Source organism: Triturus cristatus, chromosome 7, assembly GCF_964204655.1.
Source record: "Triturus cristatus chromosome 7, aTriCri1.1, whole genome shotgun sequence".
NCBI lineage: Eukaryota > Metazoa > Chordata > Amphibia > Caudata > Salamandridae > Triturus > Triturus cristatus.
In genome coordinates, this window is record NC_140590.1 from 1099770126 (window position 1) to 1099797878 (window position 27753).

The following is a 27753-nucleotide window of genomic DNA, read 5'->3' on the forward strand; positions in this document are numbered from 1 at the left end:
AACTCTAATATGAATAGATCAGGCAGGAGTGGTCCTTCATTGGAATTTGACCAATTCTCACCACTGGAGGTATCAGAGACAATTAAGGTCCTGACCTTGATACGTTCAGGAGCCCCTAGTGATCCCTGCCCTGCCTGGGTCATTAAACAAATACCTGAAGTGATAGGAATGGCCTTGACTCCCCTGTTAAATGCTGTTTTTGCATCTGGCATATTCCCTACAATCTGGAAGCAAGCTTCTGTTCTCCCACTCTTGAAGAAGAAGAATCTGGATCCAAAAGACCCCAACAACTACAGGCCAATCTCGCGGCTCCCTTTTCCTGCCAAAATCTTGGAAAAGGTGATGAACATCCAACTCAGTGCATTTCTCCATTGTAATAACGCTCTGGACCCATCGCAATATGGGTTCAGGGCAGATCATAGCACTGAGCTGGCTCTGTTGAAATCCACTGAGGAAATTAGAGAGGCCGTAGATGGAGGATGTAGTGCGGTACTAATTTTATTAGACCTGTCCGCGGCCTTTGACACGGTCCATCATAAATTATTGATGGACCGGTTGTCTGAGATCGGTGTTGAAGGCCCAGCATGGATACTTTTACAATCCTTCTTAACTGACAGGTCTCAAACTGTGGACCTGGATGGTAATCCATCTAAACCATCTACACTCCCTTGTGGGGTGCTATTGGGCTCTTCTCTTAGCCCAACCCTTTTTAACATATACGTGGCACCATTGGCAGGAGTTATGATATCTTTTGGCTTCCAGCTCACCTCATACATTGACGACACACAAATAGTGTTGTCATTGACTAGGGGAGGTGAGAAAGAAACTGGGGAAAGCTTCCATGAATGCATGAGTGCAATATCTTGTTGGATGCCCTCCAATTGCTTAAAACTTAATTCCAACAAGACCAAGGTCTTAAAGTTTGGGAATAATCCACAAGTGTGGACACCGGACTGGTGGTCGGAAGAACTGGGCTCCTGCCCTATACCCACTAAGAAGGCCAAAAACCTTGGGGTATTAGTGGACAACAAACTCACCATGGATGATCAAGTAAGCATGGTGACCTCAACTTGCTTTATGATTCTTAGAATCATAAGGAAAATCAGGATCTTCTTGACCGAGAGCAATCTCAAGACAGTAGTCATGGCCCTTATAACGTCACGTTTGGACTATTGTAACAGCCTATATCTGAACATACAAAAACAACATATGTATAGGCTCCAATTGGTCCAAAACGCAGCGGCCAGGCTGCTGTCCGGAACACCTAAATTTGTCTCTGTGAAAGGAGAGCTTAAGAATCTATACTGGCTTCCGATAAAAAAGAGCTCGCTTTAAGGCACTCTGTATTGTTTTTAAGGCCATCAATGGAATTGGTCCTGAGTTTCTTAAGCAAAAGTTCCACTGGTATGTTCCTGGTAGAACGTTACGATCTACCAGTGCTAAACAAGTGCAAGTCCCCATGTCAAAAAAAGTTAATTGGGGAGGCATGAGTTTTACTCTTTGTGCCTCGAGAGCCTGGAATGAGATTCCCTTTTTTCTTAAGACTGCCCCGGATCTTCTTTCATTTCAGAAGGGCCTGAAGACATGGCTCTTCTCGCAGTAGTACTCTTTCAGCTTCCCCAGGCAACCAGTACTTAGCGCCAGGACACCCAAGGGTAATCGCCCGCTCTACAAGTGCAAATAACATAACATAACTGGCTTTCACTTTTTGATCAATCTCAAGTAAACTTAGTTTGATGGAAATGATAATCACATGACTGAGCTAGCTAGCATAGTTGAAAGTACTATTAGATGCTCAATATATTCAGTCCTAGGTAGGATTATTGTTGGCAGACAAGTTTGCGGGATAACTCAAACATTTTAGAGTAAGTCCACTAAGCCAGGTATGGGTTTTTATGTACATGCTATTTCTTGAGTTTTTCTTGTGTACTGTAGTAGTATTTGTAGTGAATGTCATATTTAAATAACAGTGACTATCCCTATTAGCCTTAAAACTAGAAATACCTGAGGTGTTTCAGCTATGTCAGTCCCTGTTGAGGATACTGTAGCTGCACCTTCAAGCATCACAAATGTGGTGAGATTGTCATCAGTGAAAGATTTTTAAGTTTTACGAGATGACATCAGATTTCTCTCTGGACTGTGCCATTCACAGATAAAGTCTGAGCTTAGTTTTACAATTGCTAGGGCCACAAGGAGGGTGGTTTAATTTTGGGCTTGTACTTTTGGAAGTTGGAACAGAGCCAGGTGGCTTCTCTCAATTGAAACACCTTCTATATTGTTAAAACAGTTTGATTTTAAATTGCTTTCTTAGTAAAAGAAACTGTGAGTCATTTAGAATGTTAACACATATTGAGATTATCGTACTCCTGGTCATTTAGAGTCAACATATTCATAGTTGTCTGAGAGTCAGTGAGGATTAAACCACCTCATTACTAAATTGATGCAAGCCAATTCCCTTTGCTAAAATCCCAAAACATTTACATCAAATCTAGGAATAAGCGAGCCTAATTAACATTTATCTAAGCAGCACAGGCTGTCTCTGTCTTTTGGTTTGCCAGCATGACAGTCATTGGCCTTGGAGAAGCACTTAGCGTACTTCGTGTAATGAGCACATGGCAATGCTCATCATATTGCTCCACAATTGATCAGAACATTTAAAGTAGAAACTTCTAGTCCGCACATAGGCTGCTGGTGATGACACAGCATTCCATGATTCTACCAATACCCCACTCTGTTGTCATATTAGAGTGGTTTGGTACAGCATTATTTAAACAGCTTGTTTTTCAGGCCTGAACCCGTGGCTTTTGTGTAGAAATTTCAGCAATAATGTGGTTTCCCGTATCTTTCTTATGTGTCTTGTGCAGGTCCTCTTTACTCTGCTCTTTCTGCCTCCGTGTCTCAAACATAACAGGTCTTTTAAAACAAAAATTTGAAAAGCCTTATTCACAAGCTGCATTTAGTAGTATGAAAGGATTACTACCATTGTACTACTTATTTACTACAAAATGCATCTCACAATCCTACAGGTGGAAATCTGCACCACCATCTTTTTATTGGTGAGATCCCCACATGAGTAAAATTTGTATTTAGACAATAATGTGAGAGAGACCAGGAACTGTGGCAGGAAAATGGTGAATGCCTACAACAAAATAGTAGGGATTTGTGTAGGGACACAGTCATACAAACAACCAGTCACAAAATAGACCATTACTATTCAGAGGCAGCACTTTTAAATTAACTACGGCCTAATATACAACAAAGCAGTTGTACATTTAATCCAGTCCCACCTTGCAGTATGTCTAGTACTACTCAAATGTACTGCAACATATTGCCTTAGAATATAATGGTGACAGGGACTTAAAAATCACCCTATTGGAAATAATGTAAATAATTAAATTATTTTGACTTTTAATGTAGATATATGTATTGGAATTAAATTTTAAATGGTTATTTTAGATTTAAATGTAAACATCATATTGATAACTTAGAAAAAAGCAAATAAAAATACACTTTAAAATTTTTTAAATTAATTAAAAACATATTTACTTACATTTTACTATTATTAACATTTTTAAAATGATACTTATCATGAAATAATATATATAAATTAAACAATATATTTTAATTATTGAATTATTTTATGAACAGTTAGTATGTTGAAACATGTTATTTGATTAGTGCTAGGTTTATAGTAGTTATTTAATTAATGAAAACATGTTTTAATATTTTATTTTTTTATAAATAAGTGCCAGTTATTATTTTTCCCTATATGTATCATAGGGACTTCCCCACACTGGTGGTGGCGGAACTGTGTCCGCTTACAAGTGAAAAAAGCTACTAGTACTAATTTTACACTCGAAAGTTCAATCTTAGATAGCTCTACCCAACACTCCTATGGTTTAAGGAGGTGGAGACTTGTAGGTCTGTACTAAGGTGTACATCTATACTTGGAAAAGATTGCTAGCAACAAAGTATAGATTTACACCTGGGAGTTTGCATACATTTATACATGAGTAAATACACATGTGTAAATGTATTATGTAAATAGAGCCCTAAGTGTCAAAGTTCATATGTTTTAAAGAGTGGTGACTTTCACAATGCAAATGTTCACTATCCATGAGATGATTCTTTATTGTAAATGCAGCAGTATGTGAAAATGATGCATTCATGATGCTTTCTTTTGTAATATCATGAGGTTAACTTTGCACAAAATTAGTATTCTATTATTGTAGATGCTTTAAATTATGTGTTATTCAGGACAAACAACCAAACTTAAGACCTCAATGGCTGAGGCATTTACGGTACCCAGTAAATAAAATTACCCATTGTTGAGGTATTCACAGGACCTGGTAAGTACCATTGCCCAGTGATGAGGTACCTAAGGGGTGAGGCAGATATCTACTTATTGAAGTTTTTTTTTACTTGAAATGAGGTATAACATGGAATTTATAATTAATATATTTCTACATCAATTATAGTGAGGTAAGAACTCATTGAGGGTTGTGGCAGTCAAACATTAGAATGAACAAAAGGACTTGGATAGGACTGTTAGATGTACATCTACTCATCTTAGACATTATGGATGGTGGGGATTGTGCTTTGTTCATGTTACTACATTTCTTGGAGGCCCTTACCAAGGTTGATCACAATATTCTGATTAAAAGAATAAGAGAGTTGATAGAGATTGCTGGGGGAACAGATACATTGGTTCAGTCCTTTTTAGGGGATGGGCTGGTCAGAACTTGTAGAGGAGATACATCATTCTTCCAAGAAAAGGTCATGTTTGGGTGCCTTCGTGGCTCTTGGCTGACCCTTACCTTTCTTATCTTATGTAAAACCATTACATGAACTACTATGAGCATCAAAATCAAATTCTACAGATATACCAAGGTCTCCTTAATATTGCTCTATATTTGTAAATATAAAGTAAATGCAAGTAAAAAGTGATGGAGTTCTCCCTATGGTATAAGTAAAATCATTGTGTTAGGGAGCCTGTGTAATGCATACCCTAGTGTAACACCAACATGTTTCTGCCTCCACACTTCCTACAGAATGATCCCTGCCTCTCTGCTTGAATAGCTAAGAGATAGTACTGCACCAAATGTGCACTTGTTGATTTACTTTCCTCCTTTAACTCACATGAAACCCAAACGCTGACCTTCACAGAGAGAGAATTCATAATTCTTATGATCCAATTTTGAGAGAGGTTTGCAAGTAGAAGAGACCCTGTGAGGTAAAGCACTGTCTTTTCAACTGCATATTGCAAAAGTTTAGTCAGAGCAGGACTATTTTCAGATGCTTCACTTGCAAGTCCATTGCAGCCTGTCAAAATGCCAGCAGCATACAAAGAAGGAAGAAGGTTGCAGCTAAAAGGCAGCCTTAAAGCCCTGCAATAAATGAGTTTTTCAAATTGTGAACACCTGTGCAGATGCCCTAGCAAATAACATTTAAAAAAAAACATTTTTGTATAACTACTGAAACCCCTAATCAAAAAATGAATCTAAGGAAAATAGAACTAATAAAGAATGGAATGCTTGAATTAATCTTAGCCACTAGCAATTATTGGTGCATTTTCCAGTCCATCGAATGTTGATCACCATGCAACCACAGGCAGGATCTAGCCATATACAAATTAGCCTTGGTATTTCTACAGTGAGACAGTCCAGTTGAACTAACATGCTATGTCCCCTATAAAGGTGGCCATTCGGACAGGACTATTCCCATAAAGCAGGAACAAGGATGATTGATATATAGCTGATCTGTGTCTGAAATGGCATCAATGTTGTGTTTTCAAGTCAAATCAAATAACTTTATTTTGGCAGACTGTGCTATAAAAGTATGCAATGAAAAGTAGCACACAGTGTGAATTAATAAAATATTAAAATCCACTAGGCAATACAATCAATATAAACTAATTCTATAAATATATATTTCATAATGAAATAAACAGCGCCACAAGATAGAGAAAGTGGATCAATTCATAAGTGAGATGAGGGTTGGGATTCCAAAGCATACAGTAGATCTCACAGATATCATCAACAATAAGACATAAGAACCTAAAATGCAAAATACAGTACAGTGCATAAAACATTACATTGCCTAATTTACAAAAAAGCCTCTGGTGATACTAAGGAGAAAGTAGCCTTCTTCTGAGGAATCACATGCAACCCAAAAATGTGGCAACTGCACGAGAATCTGATCTAAGAATTCTTAATGCAGTACTATGACTACATGTCCCCAGCTACTTGCAAAGAGGCTTGATCCATTCTTGATACAGGCCAGCATAGGCTGGACAGGTGAACAAGACATGGGCTATGGTTTGATCAGCATTATTACAAACAGGACACAGAGCAGAGTTATCATAAGATGCCCATTTACAGGTAAACGCTTTCAATGGTTGAAAGTAGAGTTTCCTGACCAGTGGGACACTTATACAGTCCCAACAGTGTTCCAGGACACTAGTTATTTTAAAATCAAGAAACCCTTCTGGCAACATGGCTCTGGAATCTATAGCAATGTTACTCTGCATAAGCCAAGACCAATATTGATTTTTCAACAGCAATTTGAGACTGAATCTCCCAGAGCTCCTTCATGCAGAGTTCATGTTAGACTTGGCTTTTTCAGCGTGTTTGCCCCCCAGACTTTTTTGCTTCTTGGCCTCCTGTTTTTGACCCTGTTTTTGTTGGTTTTAGGACTCTGGGCACTTTACCACTGCTATCCAGTTCTAGGGTGCAAATGCTCTCCCTGTAAATTGTGTTTATGGATTGGTGATTACATGATTGCCATATATGATTTATTTACTGGTAATTCCCTAGTGTAGTGTACTGTATGTGCCCAGGGCCTGTAATCAGATGCTGCTAGTAGGCCTACAGCACTGATTTTGCTATCCATATGGGCAGCTATATCAATGTTACTCTGCATAAGCCAAGACCAATATTGCTTTTTCAACAGCAATTTGAGACTAAATCTCCCAGAGCTCCTTCATGCAGAGTTCATGTTAGACTTGGCTTTTTCAGCGTGTTTGCCCCCCAGACTTTTTTGCTTCTTGACCTCATGTTTTTGACCCTGTTTTTGTTGGTTTTAGGACTCTGGGCACTTTACCACTGCTATCCAGTTCTAGAGTGCAAATGCTCTCCCTGTAAATTGTGTTTATGGATTGGTGATTACATGATTGCCATATATGATTTATTTACTGGTAATTCCCTAGTTTAGTGTACTGTATGTGCCCAGGGCCTGTAATCAGATGCTGCTAGTAGGCCTGCAGCACTGATTTTGCCATCCATATGAGCAGCCTCTAAATGTAACTCAGACCTGCCACTGTAGTGTCTGTGCACAGTTTTGTACGGCCATGTCCACATGGTAAGTGCACCCAGTTGCCAGGCCCTAACCTTCCTTTTTCTTACATTGAAGACACCCCGAAGGTAGACCCCAGGTCGCCCCAGGGTCAGGGTGCAATGCATGTGAAAGATGGGACATGTACTGAGGTGTAGGACATGTCCTGATAGTGAAATACAGTGTATTTTGTTTTTCACTATTGAAAGGCTATCTGTGTCATAGGATAGAATGGGAGTATACTTATAACATCTTATACATATAACTTGCTTTGGGACAAGATAGAAAGATGGAGTTTATCATGCCAGAACTCAGAATATAAACATGAATATTTTAGTAACGATGATTTTTATATAGTGTGTTTGAAAATACAATTTTTAGAAAGTAGGTATTTTTATGCTTAGCCCACCTGTGTGCCTCTGTTGGTTTGTGGATTGCCTGTCTGGCTTTGGAGTGACAGGGGCTGGAGATGTGCATTTTCTCAGACAGCCACTGGGGGGGGGGGGTGATGTGTGTCCTGCCCTTCCTGAATAAGTCAGGACTGGACTGAATAGACCTGGGCTGCATTCAGTCTAGTGGGAGGTGTTTTCACTATCACCTGAATAGGCCTGATCTGTATTTAGAGTGGTGGGAGGAGATTTTCCTAGCACATGAATAGGCCCTCTCGGCCTTGTACAATGCTGTCTCCACCTCCTGCCAGGAAATTAGTCCAAAGAGGAAAGAACTGGTTTGGGACCAGTACAGATACTCTGAGCCCAAAAGAACAAAGAAAAACTGAGTATAAACATTGGGGCCCAGACCCCAGAAATGTAGATCACTGCTGAACTAAGGAACCTGCCAGGAAGAAGAGCTGAAAAAGCTGTCAGGAGGAACTGCTACTTTGCTGTGTTCTCTGCTGTGTTGGCCTGCTGATTGCTGCTTCTGTCTTGAGCAGGGAATGGACTGGATTGTACTTTCATCATCCAGCTGTTAGAGTTCTCTCCAAGGGCTTGAAGTACAGCTTGACTCTTGTTGGAAGTCTCAGGGAGATAGAAGATTTCAGAGAATCAAGAAACCTGCCAAAAAGATGAGCTGGAAGAGCTGGACTGGAGGAGTAGTGCCCCTTTGCTTTGTTGGTGCTTTGTTGGGTTGGCCAGCAGTTGCTGCTTATGCCCTGGGCAGTGAAAGGACTGGGCTGAACTTTCTTTACTTGTGATGAGTATCTCCAAGGGCTTTAAGTAGAGCTTGCCTCCTGTTCTGAAGTCTCAGGGACCGCAAAGACTTCACCGACCTCTGGGTTCCTCCTCAGGAACCATGGTTTAACTTGCCACAGAGAGGGAAAAGCAACCACCTCCATCTCTGTGTCCTGAAGGCACCGCAGAGTGCACCAAGACATCTTGCACCACAACCCTGGTCTCACCATTGAATACGACTGCCACCGTCGCCAACCAAGCCATGCTTGCACCGTGACCTGTGGGCACTGTACTCCGCACCACCTCACTTCAGTACACCACACTGGTCTCACCGATGCCATTGCTGCCTGCTGACTTGGACACCTATAAACGCATCGTGGCTGGGGGCACCGCTTTATGTCTCATGAGGCACCTCCTCGTCCCACACTGCAGTCTGGGCTGACCGGTGCCAGCTCCCGCTAACCGGCTCTGTCACTTGCACCATGACCTGTCAGCACTGCAATGAGCACCGCCACACTCTGCATCGTAGCCCTGGTATCAACAACACTGCTGGACGAGCATCACCGAGCCGCTGCCTGCACCATGCCTTGAGGGCACTGCACGCTGCACCGCTATACTTTGTATTGCAACCACAACAGTTACCACAACTGACTCGCGCCAACGTGTCAGCTACAACAAAAAGGTACTGTTCACTAGTCTGCCAACACATGGACTGGAGTGGTCAGACAGAACTGTTGGATTCTGTCATTTTCGGTATCGCGGACCGACTCCAAGGAACTGAATTTTAAGGTTAATCTTGTAAAGTGCATATTTTTAAGTACTGTATGGTGGATTCTTACCGCTTTTGTCTTTTTTGACTATCTAAAGTATTGGATATTTTTCAAAACTTGTGTGGTGTCCTTTTGTAGTGTTTTCACCGCATTACTGTTAGTTATGTGCAAATGCTTTACACACTACCTCTGAGGCAAGTCTGACTGCTCATGTCAAGCTACCAAGGGGGCAAGCAGGGGTTCCTGACTAGGAAGAAGGGTCCCTACTTTGACAAAGGCACAACTATGCCAACTAGAGACTCCCGTTTCTAACAGTTCAGCATTTATTTTACTATGGGTGAATCACATGATTTTGTTGATACTATCAGTGTTCAGAACAACCTGCAAAGCAGCAGCATAATGAAAAAGTTCTGGAGTAAAACTAAATACTCCTCCAGAATGGCTGTGGGCGATACATGGGCTTATCATCTATTGCCTTCCTACCCATATAAAGCAACAATGGAAAGGTTGGAGTGCTCAGAGGAAGGAGAGCTTATTCTTTGCTGCTTATACTAGGACACTGATATTGGAGTTCAATATTACAATATCTGAACAGTAATTCAAAACCATACTTGGAAGAACCCACAGCCTTAGCTTTGTATATCTGGGGAAAGGGTGCTATTGGTTTCCTAAAGGAGGCAGAATGTTCCTTGGAAATAGCACCTGTGATCTGCTTGGGTCTAAGAGTCATTTTCTCAATGTGAGGCTTCCAAGACATGGATAAGGACAATGTGATACCCAGACAGTTAAATGAATCCACCCTCTCAAGTGTCATGCCCCATAGCAGTAATCTACTTTTAAAGGTTTAATGCTGATTGAAAGTAAATAACTTTGTCCTTGCTACTTTGATCTTCAAACCACAGGAGGTGCAAACTACTCAAAACAGTGTAGTTAGTTAGTGTTGGAGTCCACTAAGATTTTTGGAGATCAATTAGGTGTCATCATCAAGTAGCAACATAGGTGTCTTAGGTGTCGCTAGAATGGGGCAGTAGTGGTGTGCTGATATAAATAGTGGACTATATCATTAAGATATAAGGAACAAAGTGGGAGCCAGGACACAGCCCTGACAGACTACTTTATTTGCGGGAATCCAATCAGTAAGCCTGCCCAGGTTACCCCGATATACTCTGGCATAATTTTCTTTTTGCAGACAGATGACCAAAACTATGAGATCAAGGGGCATACCCATTTCTCGAAGAACCTGCCATAATTTAAAGTGGGGAACTAGGTTGAATTCTGACTTGAGATCGATGAAGGCAATATATAAGCTGCCTCTGATGATAAGAACCATCTTCCAAAATTTCTGAATGAATTGAAAACCCTGAACAATAGTGCTAGTTTTCTAGTGAAAACAGATTAAAGGGAGTTATCATCTTGTATTTTGCGACCCAGTCATGGTTTTGAATTTTTTGGATACAGTCTATAAGCCTTATTGGTCCTGGCAGGTAAGGATCTGTCCCCCTTTTTAGAAACAAGAATAATCTCTGCTCCCTTCTATGAACTCGAGATGGAAGCTCCCTCTACTATGGCATTGGCATTGACAAAGGCAAGAATATACTTGGGTCAATTTTCTCAATCATAGACAAATAAGTCACCTGGAATATCATCTGGTCCAGAAGCTCTTCTAGTGGTAATATCATCACTGGAGGGGGATGTGAGTCTCATGCTCACTTAAACAATACCACAATGCTAATGTCGAATTAAGCTAATACAGGCCGTGGGTTGCTTGTGTTCCCATAACTGAAGATGAGACTTCACAGTTTGTTTTGACCTTTCCTATCAAAGCAGGACCAATGATGATTTGTATGCAGATCTCTGGTGGGGCATAGTGGGTAAAAAATGATGAATTGAAAAGTTGACTGCCAGAGTCTGAGACTTTTTCTGCATGCATTATTTCCATTATCTTTGTGTTTTGATGAGTGTGACACTTAATTGTGGCGAGTATGCTCAGATGTGAGTCCTGTATACCCCCCAAGATTCAAACAATTCTTTACTAACAAGGCAAATGTATGTTAAAACTGATATGGATTGGAAGTGTTCTTGTTCAGAGAGGACCTGGCTTGTTATTATGGATGGGACATTTCCTTTTGGACCAAGGTTGATTTTCAGGTACCTTATCTCTGTCTGAAGTGGCACAGTAGGTGAAAAACCATGGACTGGAAAGTGGACTCAACTACCAGTGGCTAAAACTTTTCTTTTTGCAGGCATTTTGCCAATTATCACTGTATTTGAGCTAAAAAATGATGTTGAAGCATGTCCAGTCAGAGTTAAGAACTAAGAAAACCACCATTTTTGTGTTTGGGCATAACAATCAAAGCAGGTAATGCGATATTGTTGCAACATCTTAGTGCAACACTGCATTTAGAAATGTGGCACAGGCTGCCTTCTGCATGTGTTTTACTGTCAATACAAATTCTCTCAGGAAACTAAACACACCCTGGGAGCAATATGTAACTGCAGCACCTACTTCTAGCTTATTATTTGTTCTTCCTTCAAGGTATTTTTTCAAATGTAAAAAGGCTCTTACAAACCAGCTTCAGAGCCACAATGCTATTCATCCGTGAAGATTAAATCTTGATGAGTCAACATTAACATTAGAAGATTACTTTTGGGGTAAACAATACTCAAATTTGAGCCTTAATCTCCTTAAGTTTTTCCTTGAAGTCACAGACATTTAATTTTAGTCAAAATCATTTTTCTGAGATTTCCCTTGTTTAAACAAAAAATAGTATACCCTCTCTACTGCTCCCTATCCTTTCCCAAACCTGAACTCTTTCTTTATCCTAACATATTACCTTTAATCTATCTGTCACCTTAAATCAAGTGACAGACAGGAGTAAAGGGCTGACATTTTCTCATAGGAAAAACAGAACTAATTGCCCAAAGATTTGAAGATCGGAATTTCAATTTTTAAGACAAAGTTGTGCTAGATAAAGATGGTTAGAATTTATAGAATCACCTAATTGAGCAAAAATATCCAATCATTAGATGAAAATACAAAATTAAAGAAAGCAAAAACTGACAAGTGTTGATAACCGCTGATACACATGATGAGGATCAAAGATATTTATTGCCAACCACCTTTAAAATCACTGCTTTATAGGTGAGTCAAGGTTAAGTCAAATATAGCTCATACACTCAAGTATCTCCACTTAGTAAGAACTAAATTCTACCTTTTCTTCTGTCATTCATTTGCAAGATTGATTAAATTTATCATAGAGGATTTACAAGAGAAGCGATAGCAGTACAAACTACTCACCCACTCATGCAAGGCATCATACAAATAAGGACTGGTGTACCTTAACCAACGCAAAACCATTTACCAGCCCACTAGGAAACTCAGATCCAGATTCCTTGCTCTGTCGCATCTGCCAGACATACAGCAGAGGCTGCTCCTTCACCCATCTAGGTGCTAAGACCTGGAATTACCTCCCCCTGCATATCAGAGCCTCACCATCGCTCTTGCAATTCAATTAGGACCTCATGACATGGATGTTCAATCAATAGGAGAACAGGCAGCATTATCTGACAGCGCCTCAAGACCCTCATGGGTGAAGCAGCCACACTCTACAAATCCTGATTGATTGATAGATACGTTCATTTTTCTAGCATCTAGCTGTTAAGCCTAACTTAAACCCTTATGCTGAGCCTCTACCATTGGGCTAATGCAGATAACATTCCTAACAATTCTGTGCAATCAGTCGCCATAGGGTTAAGCCAATGCCTTCCACCATATTGATTGGTAACACACAGCATCCCCACAGAAGGGTATATAGGAATATGTGCTGTATATTGAAAATTGACGCATTTGTCTGTTTAAAATAAACAATTTGCTTCATTTATTCTAGATCGGCGTTTCAAACATTTTGTAAATCAAACACTTCATATATAAAAATAAACTATGCTGAAAAATCCCTAACACAAATTAATTATAAAGGATTTTTACCAGTGACTTGATCAGATTCGATGCTGGATTCTCCACATTATTTACTGTGTTTTCCTAAAACACAAAAAGTCGAACAATTAATGAGTTTATAAAGTACTTTGAAAGCTAACAAGTATATTGACAGTTTTCCCCCCAATCTGCAAAAAGTGCACTAATCAGCATAAAAGCATTCCTTGCATTTGGCTACATTCATATCAGAGTATCAGATAATATGCACCTTGGGCCAAAGCCCAGGCCGGGATTTTGCTGAAATGTTCAGCTCCTCACGAAGATGCAGTTACCTTGCATTTTCTGTTTTTATGTAGGTGGGAAAGAGTTTAAAATACTTCAAAGCAAAGGTGCAACCACCCTGGGAAACAGCCTTTACATTGCATTAATTAGCACGCAGTGCCTTTACCATCCATTTTTTATCACACAAATTTTTACCACACATACGAGTAGTCCTCAGTTCAGACTCATGCCTTTTGCTTAAATGGTGTAAATCTGTTCAGTACATCCAGAGAAAATTAGAGTTAAAAATATAGATATATCTGGGCGGAGCCTAAACACACATCTCATCGTGAGATCTGATTGGCTGTCAGTACTTCATCCAAGAAGTATTGGCAGCCATCTTGGGACCAATATACATAATAGCACCTCATTAAAAAGCATTGCAGTTAATAGAAGGTTTTAAGACATTAGTTACATTAGAAATCATTTGTTGATGGTACCATATTCATTTTAGGAATTGTGGTGGGTTCTACTAAGGTGATTTTACCATGTGAAAAAGCCTTCTGCTGTGATATCATGAATCATGTTTGAGAGAAAACTATTTTCTCATGCTTTTCCCACAGAGGTTTGGAAGGTGATCCTGAAGCTAAACTGAGAGCATATTTTCTGTAAATTCACATTATCTCTCTCGCAGTCATGTGAGAATGAAGTCTGACCTTCTCAGTAAAACATGTACATCCAACAAGGCAGAGACTGTCAGTTGATTCCTTTGTGTTCTACTGCAGCTTCCCAGAGTGTTCTAAAGAACAACTAGAGCGCTAACAGTCTTACTTATGACAAACGTATTGCACACCTGAAGCCATCTTGATTGGAATAAAGTGGTAACATTTAATTTAAAAAGGAAGAAAATGAGAGGGTTCATTTTGCCATAGAAAGTATGATTAGTGCTGCAGACAGAAAAATTAGGGCACATTTTGAATGACTTCTCAAATCCTCTTCTATTTGTTTAAAAAAAATTTGACATGCAGACTGAAACATTCACTTTCAACACCAGCAGCAGACTTCCCTGGTGAGCAGTAGCTTTACTACAGTGATCTAATAAGCAACTAGAGTGCTAACATTCTGAATTTATGGCAAATGTGTGACACATCTGAATGCCTTCTTGTTGGAAGCAAAGTAAAAAACCAGGGGTGGGCGGAATTTGCGTAATCGCGTTACGCAAATCTCCGCGAAACGGTAAAAAAGCCCCGCGAACATGCAGAAATTCCGCGAACACGCGGAATTGCTTGTTCGCGATACTTTTTTCCTGTTCGCAATCGCTGTTTGCGTGCTCGCGGTGAAATATCTCGCGAACACGCATATTGAGAACGCGAACAAGCAAAAAATTTGGCGAAGTTGCGGAACGTAGATTTTTTTGCAATTTCGCGTTCTCCGCGGAACGCGAAATTACCCAAATTTCGCAAATTCCGCGAACGGAATTTACCGCCCAGGCCTATAAAAAACTGAAAGTATTTCTTACTGGGGAGACTGTAGTAAATGAGGAAATTAGGAAACTTCATAACAAATAAGTCTCCCAAAATGGCCACCAGAGACAAAAGAGCCCAAATGTAGCACAAATATCACCCAGATGTAGCCCAAGTATAGCCCAATGACAGAATGTCCCAGAGTGTTCTAATGAACAACTAGAGTGCTAACAGTCTTACTTATGACAAAAGTATGGCACACCTGAAGCCATCTTGATTGGAATAAAGTGGTAACACTTAAAACATTTAATTTACAAAGGAACAAAATGAGGGGGTTAATTTTGCCATAGAAGTTAAGATTAGTGCTGCAGAAAGAAAAATTAGGGCACATTTTGACTTCTCAAATCCTCTTCTATTTCATAAAAAAATTCTGACATGCAGACTGAAACATGCACTTTGAATACCAGCAGCAGACTTCCCTGGTGAGCAGTAGCTTTACTACAGCGATCTAATGAGCAACTAACTAGAGTGCTAACATTCAGAATTTAAGGCAAATGTGTGACACATCTGAATGCCTTCTTGATGGAACTAAAGTAAAAAACTGAAAGTATTTCCTACTGAGGAGACTGCAGTAAATGAGGAAATTAGGAAACTTCATAACAAATAAATCTCCCAAGATGGCCACCAGAGACAAAGAGCCCAAATGTAGCCCAAATATCACCCAGATGTAGCCCAAGTATAGCCCAATGACAGAATGTCCCAGAGTGTTATTATTGTTATTAGTGCCTTAAAAGTGGGGCTGCGGGGGTCCTATGCGGTAGCTGGGCCCAGTTCAAGTAAAGGGTCAGGGTCAGATGGGGCCCCTCTGGTGTGTAAGTTAATCATTACCAAGAGACAAATGACACTCGGTGAGTTTGATTTCCCCTGACACAATGGTGACCACCGTTTTAAGCATGCTATTGATGCTACTGGTGACAGGGCGTGCATTTGTTTGCCCGATGCGCTTCCCCATGATATGTTTTAAAACAAATAAAACAGTTTGCAGCTGTCAGGGTAAGCCAGGAATTTAAACTTGAACTTGGGGGCACTCACCTCATTGCATCTGAAGGCCTCGTAAGGGGGTGGCACTGCCCTGCCTCTTCCTGTCGCTGAAGGACGCAGATGGGCCCACCCTGGGTGTGGCCCGGGCACGCCCACGCATGTCCTGCACTGCTGGAGCGGCGATGTACTTTTCCGCACCGCCTGACACAGACACAGTGATGTCAGTGCCTTCTGGCACTTGGCTTGTGGGGCTTGGAGTCGCCCCTGGATTGTGGTGCTGGCTGTGGCTGTAGCTCTGGTGCTGCCTCTCGCTGCTGGTGGCTCCTGCGCTGCGGGAGCTGCGATGGGCTTTTACACGCCTTCGGGCGTGAACACAGTGATGTCAGCACCTCCCGGCGCTTAACTTGTGGGGCTTGCAGTCCCCCCTGGATTGTGCTGCTGGCTGTGGCTGTAGCTCCAGTGCTGCCTCTCGCTGATGGCGGCTTCCGCGCTCCATGCGAGGGCAGCAATGCGTCAGTTCTGAGCTGAGGGTGATGTACCGGTTCTGAGACGGGGCAGTTCTGGAGGTGATGTACTGTGTTTCTCCATGCAGTAGGGGTGATATATTGATCTTTTCCACACAGTGGTGGCAATGCAGCAGTTCTGAAGCAGCTGTACTGAAGGTGATACTCAGGATCCATGTATGATACATCAATCCTGCTTCTGCAACAGCGGTGATGCATTGATTCTGCTCTCGATGCAATGGTCACTTTAGGCCCACTTCAAAGGGTCCAGGACTGGGGTGCCACACCTTGGCAGGGCACTGTCGAAATGTCGTCGGAGACTGGTTTAAAGTTTTTTATATCCCCGAGACTTCAGATTAGGAGGCCAGCCAGCTAGCCCTTGACTGACTCTGCATTCAAGTGATGCAGCTCCAGTCCTTCTCACCCAGGTAAGAGAGATCAGCAGGCAGCCGGTCAACACAGCAAGGCAGGAATTGAGCAAACAGCAGTCCAGCAGAATGGCTTTCCTTTAGCAGCACAGTAGTTCTTCTTCCTGGCAGAGTGGTCACAGGTCCAGAAGAGTACTCAAGTCATGGTGTAAGAATTCCAGTACTTGTGCGCAGTTGTTCCATTGAAGTGGGGGAGACTTCAAGGATATTTGTATGAAATGCACAGAGGTCCTCCTTTACTGCCCTGGCTCCAGACACACTACAGGAGGGTATATTGACCTTTGTGTGGGGACAGGACACATCCTGTTCAGGTGTACATGTAAGGCTTTGCTCAGTTCCTCTCTCCCATCTCCGAGGATGGCCCATCAAGTCACACTTAAGCTCCCATTACATATGGCTGTCCAGGGAAAATACACAAAGCCCAGCTGTCACCCTCCCCGAACATCTATCAGAGACAGGCACCAGCAACCAAATTGCTAAAGTAGGAAAAGGCCAACTTTCTAAAAGTGACATTTTCAGACTAGCAATTTAAAATCAACTTTACCATAAGTTATGATTTTAAATTGTGAGTCCAGAGACACGCCAATCAAAAAGTATTTCTCTTAGCAATTGAAAATTACACTTAAAAATGTAATAAGGTGATCCCAATGTTATGATAGATAGGCCTTGCATTAGTAAAAAACGAATTTGAGAGCTTTTCCCTACTAGGAAATGCTAAACTTAAAGGTACAATACATTGCATCCTGCCCCCTGGGTTGTCCACAGCCTACCATAGGGGTGACTAATATTCTTAAAAAGGGAAGGGATTATACCTGGCAAGATGTTTATCTTGTCAGGTCGAAATAGCAATTTACATTGCACACACAAGCCCTGCTACATCAGGCCTGAGCCATAGTTAGAGGGCTACTTAAGTGGGTGGCACAATAATTGCTGCAGGACCACTAGTAGCATTTAATTTACAGGTCCTGGGCACATGTAGTGCGCTTTACGAAGGACTTTCAAGTAGAACCAATGTTAACATGTTTACAGGAGAGAGCACAGGCACATTAGCACTGGTTACTAGTAATAAAGTGAACAGAGTCCTAAAGCCAGCAAAAGCGAGGTCAGAAAAAGTAGAGGAGATAGGAAAAATGTTGGAGGGAAGCCCACAATGAGGCAGGCAGGACTAACAGAAATTCATATTTATTTTGTAATGCGGTTTTGATTTCCTTTATCTTTCAACTGTAAAGTATTTTTAATAATAAGTCTCCCCTTCAAACAGATTTTGTACTCATGATGTAATCGGACTACTTGGCGATGCATGTATCTTGTGCTGTAGATAACGCACACATGATAGAAAATGAGATGAGTGTAGATGAAAGATACTGGGTGTAAACATTATGTTCCTGAGCATTATAAACACATGTGGCCCAATATGTCAGTTGACGGGAGACTTGAGTAAAATTTAAATTACACCAAAGATCTGCCCTTCCTGCTGGTTACCTTCTAGTGACAGAAAACTCTTTATGATGTGGAATTACAACTCAAATATGTGCCAATTATCTACAATTAGTTTGAAATATGTTGCAGATGATGAAAAGAAACCATCTAGTAATGATAGCCACTAGTAAATATGTTGCAAAAATCTGAATTTACTAGTATCATTATGTTATATTTAATGAAAATATATTTTTTATTTTAAATGAATTCTTCTCTTTCCTCAATCCTTTGTGAAACAAGGGATAGTTAGTCTACTTTTCAACATTAAGTCAGCTTTGGTGGCCCCATTAATATATCACATTGGAGCGCATAGCCACTTGAACGCTTACTTCAATGCGGCCACCATCTGTCTAGACATATGCGTGCTCTCACTCACCGAGGTGGCACAGGAAGCCATCAACCACTCTTTTGCAGGTGCAGCATGCCACGAGTCATTGCACGTCGTTGCCAGCATGTGCCGCATTTTAGCATAACAATAACTGTGGTAGTCACCAAGACAATGACTACAGCACCTTTTAAGATTGCATTTTATGTTGCTATAATCTATGTGTCTTGTCCTTTTTCTCCCCCGACAGGTTTTTTTGACAAGTGTCATTAAGTACGCTGACACTTACACCACACACCTTAGCGCATGTGTAGGTACCTCACTGGATTCATGTGGCATTTTTCACCTTTGCCACTCACTACTCTCACTCACCTGGTCCTGAATAAAGCCCTATCACACGTCTTTAATGGGCTGAAACATGTATACCTAAACAAATAGTCAACTAACGATAATAATCTCCTGATAGCTGCATCACATATATATCTTTTAACCATATCCTGAGCCGCCAATATTAAAGTCTAAAGGCAAGGATTCTCAGAGATATTTTTAACATAATCAATTCACGTCACATCACATATCTGCACCGCACCAGCTCCGCTGTAACCAGGCATTATAGCACGACCCCGGGGACATTCGGCAAACCGGTTGGGACCTCAATGATGATGCATGACTCCAACTAGGTTGGTGTGTGAGGGGTCTTTTAAGTACACCTAATGGGTATATGTACTTACCACACATAGTGATTGCAACACACATGCATAGTGGGCTCATCCACATTATTTAAGTCTAGCATTACATTGGGGATCAGGACGTACCCCCTTTTCTTTCCCTCGCCCTCTTCTTGTTTTTCCAGTTATAATGTTTTTGCCATTCATTCACATCTCTTACTGTTGAGCGACTCGTACTGTTTACCTTTACCGCTGAACATGCACTCCATGGATATTCGCTGCAGGAGTCTAAAGGGACAATGCGCAACAAACCCAACTGAAAATGGGTCTGTTGAAAGCCCAATCAGAATTTAGTATAGGAATGGGGCTGACATTGCTTCACCAAATTCCAACCTGTGCTATCTAAAAAGCATCACCTCCTGAGCCGGTCTCTAGCTTCAGGCATGCTGCACTGATTTGGACATGCATTGTATGTTCATGGCTTGTAAATGTTTGAGGGGAGCTCACATGTAGCATGGCTCTCAATTCACAATACTATATTCATACTCCTTTCCCATTGCTGATGGCCCTTAATGCTGTCAGCACAGAGACAACAGAAATGAAAGCACTCAAACGAACAGGTCTGTCCGTTCACTTGTATTAATGTTTGCTCCTTTAGCTGTGAGAGGCAACTTCTCTATTATTATATGTATGAGTTGATGCGGCCGTGCTCCATATGCCAAAGCAACCACTATTTTACACTAGAATTTTGTGAATATCTAAAAGTAGTAATGTTCTCAAAATGGTACCAGTAAAATGACTCTTATATCTTACTCACAAATGGAACTACCTTTGTGAATAGCCTACTCAGTCTATTATTTCAACAGGAAAAAGAAAAGTAGAACTATAACAAAGTATGTACTATACTGCACCCTAAACACACTACACAAAGGCTGGCCATATAGTGCAAGCCTATGAGGATATAATGCACAGGAAGCATGTATAACATCGAATATCTTAACTTGACAAGAGTCAAAAGAAACTACATGTTCCTCCTATTGCTGTTTGAATCTAAATCAAAAATTCACAGGACTCCTTCCAACAAGAAAGGTTGACGTGTTTCAGGCAATGCAATTAAATGCCTTCTCAGGACTGAGGAAGTCAAGGAAAATAATATCAAAATGCCTAGGTTAAGGCATAAATACCTCAGGTTCCATATTCGATAGGTGAAAGCGCTTTGCCTGCATGTGTGGTTTGGTCAGTAAGGTAGAAAGATTTAGGAGTATATGAAGGGGACAATGAATTGTAGGGAGGAGTACTTTCCCACCTCCGTGTTTATTAGATTATTATTTTCCGTCATTGACTAGAGAAGACGTGTACTAGCAAGGGAAAGCTGGAAATATGTACATATGACCGTGTGATTATTAGGTGGTCATGGGAACATGCAGACAAACTGAATTACAGGAAAGAGACAATGTGGTACCTTGAAGATGTGGAATTACAATGAGAAGTTAAAAATACAGTTGTTTTTGATAGCTGTACATCTAGTTTAAATCAAATGGATACAGAAGGCAGGACTGAAACTGACTATTGAGACTAAATAAGGGCAATTTAAGATAAAAAAACTTGTTCGATAGGAGCACCAATGATCTTGAAACAGCTAATACTGAGATTGGTATGGAGAGTGTCTGAGAAGACATTGGTTATCAATATTGCACGATAGGAGATGAACAGAGTGTGTGTTTTGGTCAGTGACATCAAATTGGTTAGTCCAAGCTTGTTTTAAAGAATTGGAGATCATAGAGATGAAAAAATGGGATCCTGGGCATATTCCTAAATATAATGGGGGGTGCTTTCCAACCGAAAGAAAAAGAGTTATTTGTCTGGGGAGTGGTAGGAGATATTCAAATACATATGTGTTACTTTACTTGCTGATTATGGTTGTATTCTCTTCAATGCCTAAATGCTGGGGGTGCTTTTAATTGTGAGCTCTGCCTTTCCTGAATTAAAGTAGACTATTGATAAATTATTCTAATGGTGTTCCTTCTCTATGCTTTCATACAGCCTTCTTCTGACATAGAGAAGAAACAGAGGGTAGCAGAGATTCATGCTTCCATTGATATCCAACAAGTCTGTGGAAATGAGTTGAACACTATAAGGGTACACTTGCACTTTTCTACCATCTACCACTTACCTTAAGTCCTTAGAGACCGCAGAGAGACTCTCAAAATAGGGGAAGATTATTCATCACCATAAATGTACATCTAATAGTGTAATTTACTTTGCTGGTTAGTCAAAAAGATTGTCATGTTTTCCAGGACAAGGTTTTGACTTCACAGTGCAATACAGTTAGTCATCTATGGGTAGCTAAGTGAGAAATGGGTAACAGAGGAGAGCAGTTTTATAGCAGCAACACTTACATAGATTCCTATGATCTGTGAAGACCCAGTGAGAGAGGGTGAAGTATATTATGCACAAATGCACTGCCAGGATAGAACGCATAAGCTCCTTGTTTTGGCAGTTGGATCTGTAGATCAAGCAGGCCATACACAAACTACACTATCTATTGGAAAAAATACCATGTGTTTGAAAAAAGACCAGGGTCTTAGATTAAATAAAGATGAAGGACTACATTATGGAGTTGACAAAAATACACTTACCAAAGCTTCAGTTACTGCTTCAAGAACCGGAAGAAGACAACCCACATCTTTCTAAAAGACAATGTAAAATAAATAGTTACAAGAAAGAACAAAAAGGACAACTTCATTTGTGTAAGATACCATTTCAGTTTTCAAAAACAGTGTTAATTTTTTTAGATACATACCTCTTACCTCTAACTGAAAGGGGGCATGAAACATTGTATGATAAATCATTGGCATGTAGATAATATAGCAACAAGGTTTGGGAAAGCCAATAGTTCCCGTCTTTGGGACCTATTGGCTATGCAAGCTGTTTTAGCAAAGCTGTAGAGCATTCCCCAATACTTTTCAATATGGCTAAGGCAGAATATTTTTAAAAGCCTGTGATGCTGTAGCTCAACTTATTTTAAAGGCAAGCAGAACACGTATGCGCCTACAAAATTACAATAGCCTTGTTTTTTTCATTTGCTAATCCAAGTTGAATCGCTAAAAAAAAACAGAATATGTGATAGAGTTTTAACTTTTAAAGCGAGTGTGGGAAGCAACACAGAGGCCATAGTTAGGAGGCAATGCAAAGCAAACGGGTGAGAGGGAGAGGTAGAGAGCAATGTGGAAAGCAGGGGGAAAAGGACCAGGGCAAGAAAGTAATATGGGGAGAACCACATAAGGATAAGCACATCACAGAGTGAATAAAGGGGACAAGTACATTAGCAAGTAAGAATAATATGCAGCATGTAGGAGGAAGTCAAATATACTTAAGCACTCCATGCATTCTCATGGAGTGCTTAATGCAAAAGTAGGGCCCAGAAAGTGAGTACTACATGGGCACAAGTAAATTGACAATGATCCAGGGGATGCATTTCTAGCAGCATTGCTGCTGTTGCAGTGGGACTACATAACCCAGCAGCCCACAGACAGGAGGAAGGGCGCCAGCTATCTTTTGTGCTCTGTCCCGCTCTGTGACACCCACAGCGTGGGACACGCCTGCACCAATGGAGCTTGGAAGAGACTGGGCCCCCTCTCTTGACTACAGTATCCAGCTTTGCCTACAGTCCCCCAAAAACTTCAAAATGGGCAAAAGGAAAATTAATGTGTACCATGCTAGCATCCTTTGCAAAGCATCTAAGTTTATGACTAATAATTCAAGTAATGTTAAGGGTGTGATTGAAAGAGAAATTAGCAGTACTGAAGAGCGCAAACCTACAATGCAAAACTCAACTGAAGAAATGTTCGAAACTCCATCAATAAACTCTATTCCAAATCTACCTGGTAGCAAGAAGGCTGTGACTGAGACGGTATCAACAAACCCAGGTGGTTGAAAACGCTGCTAGTACCTGTCTCACAGTGATCCAGAAAGTTAAGCATATGCTGGGCTTTCAGGGTAAGGTTCACACAAATACACAAAAGAATGGGCCAGTCAGTTGACGTGCTTTCATTGATGAGCCACACCATGGAAAACAGGGTGGAGTGGTCGCCGGGGGCAAGGGTCTCTATTTTCAGCACAAACGTTATATGGTCAGGCATGTTTTTCCTTATCTCAGAGGGGCATTACTGGTAAATTCAAGGGTAGTGCCTTACCTGTGGGCTTCATTTATAAAACTCCAGAGATAAGTGATTTTGCCAACAAGCAGATGGTTGATCAGAGGCATGATTACTCCCTATACAATGTCACTATTATGAATCGATTTGCTGGTCTGGGGTATTTGGATGCAAACGATTGCCTCAATGATCCAACAAACTGACCTTGATGTACTTATGTTGAGCCTTAGGAACAAAGAAATGGAAAGGTTCATGTGTAATAATTACAAGTGTATTAGCCATGATTAAGTAACATCAATCACAAAACACTACCTGCCAGAACACTTTTACTTGTGATCAAAGCAATTGTAATCAGTTAGCTCCAAGTATTACTGAACCGATTTCAATAGCATTGCAAAAGGTTATCTGTCAGAAAACTGCTACTTGTGGTTTAAGTAATTTGAATCAGTTAGCTTCCAGAACCACTGAACCAATTTCTAACCAAAATAAAAAATGGCGCCTTTGGCTGGCGATGAAATAGGACGCACCTCACTGTGTCTCCGTTTCCCTGTGGCCGGACTATACTTATCTGATGGCATTGGGACCTGGGAGGGGATAGCGGGACTAGTGCTGACCAGCTACTAGTTGCCTGCTGCCCATTGTGAGTGCCTGGAGCCCCTGGGGGTGAATTGCTGACCTGAAACATCGAGGCCTGGGAGCCAGAAAAGCCTGGGTTTGACATCTTGAAACCAGGCTGAGGCAGGGGCAAGGGGCTCTTGAGGGCCAGGGGCCAATCTTTAAAGTGCATCGGGCCCTCTGCTGTGGCCACCCTAAGATGCAGATGTAGCCATCCGGCCAGGATTGGGCACACATCGGACCCCCTGTTGCTCGCATAGGAAAGCTCTGGGTGGGCGGCCCATGCTTCGGCTTTCCCCAAGGTGTCTGGGCCTGACTGCAGGGTACAGTGAGGGAGCGGTGGTGAGCCTGTGGGCCCCCTTGAGTGTGCTGGTGTCGGGGTCTGAAGATGTCCCACCCCTGGGTCTGATATTGGGACTGGGGTTCCAGCATTAAGGTGAGAGACTTCCTTGACATGTCATCTGTGCACCTGCTTGCGGCATAGGACTTGCAGTGCCTGGCGGTGTGATTGGCTGCCTTATTGGATGGCAGGTGTTCCCACCGCCTCATCCTGAGTGACCGAAGGAGCTGAGGCCTGCTGCTCAGGACAGATCTCTATAGTTGGTGCCAGAGGCTCGGGAACTGCTCTACCTCATGATGGACTCCTGCCCCAGCAGCCCTGACCTGCGCACTGCTCTACCCAGGATCTCTATATGCCCGGAATGGACAGCTGTACCGCGCTCAAGGCACATGTCCCAGTCCAAGGAAAAGTCGACCTCCCAGGCTAAATAAGACATCATACAGCATCTCCGTTCCATAGATGGCGCTCAATCTCCCACTCATTCTCCTCTGGCCTCTGTGGCAACTTTCCTACAAACACCTTGAGTACAGTTGCAGCCAACTAACATGCTCCACCTGGCCCTTGGTGTCTGCCCTGGTGGCCTCGTCATCTTGATATGCAGACAAGTGATGCACAAGCTGGAATTCCTGGGCCTAACCTGACAGGGCTGTCCCCTGATTGGTTTCAGGTCTGCCTCAGTAGCTTTCCCTCTGCCTCCACTTCCCATCTTTAGAGCGGTTCATGTTTGGAGCTGACCCAATGCTCTCCTGGGTCCAAGAAAGGACTCCTGTGTTATGTGGTCAGCCGCCAGGACAAGAGGCTGGGACTTGCAAAGAAGATTTTCTCAGCCCCTGTTCAACTTGTCCCCATGGGGAGTGACTTCCTCAGAATAGACCTGGTTTCCACCAATGGAACATTCCAGGACTTGAATGGCTCGTTATGGCCCTGTTGGCATTATTGAATTTGTTCTTGCTGTCTTACTCCTCTTTTTCCTCTCCATTTTGTCCCTGAAGCCCTGGGATTAGAAGTAACCCTGGGCGGACAACTAAGTTTGCGTAGTTTGTGCTACTTTGCGCTACACGATTTGCACATAGCACAGTGAAAAATCACACAGCGTAGCGTAGTTGACAATTTTTGCTTGCTCGCGGTCCTCAACATCAAATTAGCGACAGAGAGCAAACAAAACAACATCCCAGCGAGACTTTTTCCTCGTTCGTGATCAGCAACATCAAGTTGCCGATCGCAAGCATAGAAAATAAACCTCCGGGCGAGATTCTCAATGCGGGGAGGTCAGGTTTCTCATTGCGAGTGGTCGCGTATGCTCGCGACTGCTCGCGCTGAGAAACTACCAGTCTGCGTTGAGAAAGCTGCCGCTCGAGTAAAAATCTACTAGAGCGGCAGAGAAGGACAGATCACACTGTGCAAGATGCCATTTTCAATGATTGCACAGTGCGGACAAGCATCCGGCACTGTGCAATCATCGCGAACAGAGCACTCTGCAGTTCGCATAGTGCTATGCGTATCTCGCGTAGTGCACTTCGCGTAGCTACGCGTAGCGCTACTACGTGAACTAGAAGGTTACTGCAACTTTTTCTTGCTACTTTCTTTTGTCATGGGGGCCTGTCAGACTGCCTCCTGCTAAATAAGTGGGATAAAACATATTAGGATCTTTCTCCTATCCTTACCTCTGCGGGTGGCAGTGCTTTCTCTTGTCGGCCAATAATTGGCAAACTACACTCCACTCTGACACACCCCACACAAATACCAATGATACAGGTCAGATTTCTTTCACTTAATGTGAAAGGTCTCAATTCCCCCAATAAGCACAGGCAGGTTTGATGATAACTCTTGCTGCAAGACCCTGAGGTTATTTTCTTACATGAAATGCACCTCTTGCGCTCAGATACACACCGCATGGCACATCCAAAGCACCCAACTCAATACTGGACGACTTTTACATCCAGGATGGCAGGAGTTGCTATTCTGTTTAAGGTGGGTTTCAAATTACAGGTTGCTAAATTGGTCCGTTGCCTTAAAATTAGAGCTCAGCATAACACCATATCCCTTACCTTGATAAATATCTATGCCCCAAGCAATCTCAGGACACATATCTCAGGACACTCCTCAAGGACTTAGCTGCAAAAGAAGATAGACAGCTGCTCTTAAGGGGGGACTTCAATCTGGTTTAGGATCATGAGCTGAACCGTAGCGAGAACTCCTTTCAGGGCATGAGGGCGATGTCGGCCGCTTTGAAGAAGGACATTATGACCCTAGGCCTGGTAGATGCATAATGCTATAAGTCCCCTGATGGAGAGGACTACACTTTTTTTTCCCCATGTCCACCGCTCGTACTCACGCATCAACTATTTCTTCTTATCACATTCACTTGTCTGGTTCCTTGAAGCAGCGAGCATCTTCGATATCTCTATCTCAGCCTATGCACACCTTGAGAAAACCCTGACGGGTGTTGGGGTGGCACCCTGCTCTGCACCGCATTTGCGGCTCCCCTCTCACATCTTAAGTTAGCCGGGGAACATTGCAGAAATTTGGAGAGAGATTCAAGCCTATTTTGAGACAAATGCCCTCACCAACACTGATGAGCATACTTTAAGGCGGCTATCTGCGGCACTGTCACTTCAATCATAATTGCCCATACCAGGGAGGCCCGGCTGTTAGAAAACGGGCTAGCTAGGGACATAAAGGGCCTGGGGCACGTGGACCATACTGCACCTTTGAGGCTGCAAAAGAAGCAGCTGGCCTTGCTACGTGGTCAATTGTGGGCATTGATGGTAAACAAAGCAGAGCGCTCATTTCCTTATATTGAAACAAAAATACTATGAAGGTGGGAACAAGGTCCACTCCCTTCTAGCCTGCTGGTTTCATACCTGAATTTACCGCTCCCACATCGCTAAGGTCAAAAATGAGGATGGCACGTGGGCCATCTCCACAAACGACAAACAGCGGGCATTCCACGTATTCTATTCTGTCCTATATAGCCAAGGGGAGAGGTGGGCCCCTTCCATGCTTCGTGCCCTTGGCCACCTCTGGAGTGGGTCCACAAGCACAGTCTAGAGGCACCGTTTACACTATATGAAGTGTGTCGGGCACTGAAAGACCTTCTGGTGGGCAGAGCCCCAGGCCTAGACGGGCTTACAGTGTCTTTCTACCACTTGTTTGTGCCCCAACTTACAGTTCCTTCTCTGACACTACTAGCTTGATGCCTACACTGACCATGGCTGAGATAGTTTGAATACCCAAGCTGGGCAAAGACCCGTTGCTCTACATA

At 42.2% G+C, this 27753-nt stretch overlaps 1 protein-coding gene across 1 annotated transcript in view; it reads right to left on the minus strand.

Annotated features, from left to right (window-relative positions):
- LOC146811155 (uncharacterized) overlaps positions 1–27753 on the minus strand; it is a 183757-nt gene that overhangs the window by 90283 nt on the left and 65721 nt on the right. Inside the window, exons 5-6 of the mRNA XM_085618218.1 lie at positions 22016–22066; positions 13260–13313 (exon numbers count right to left, since the gene is read on the minus strand). Coding sequence (XP_085474344.1) covers positions 13260–13313; positions 22016–22066 — 105 coding nt within the window. The remainder of the gene's footprint in view (positions 1–13259; positions 13314–22015; positions 22067–27753) is intronic.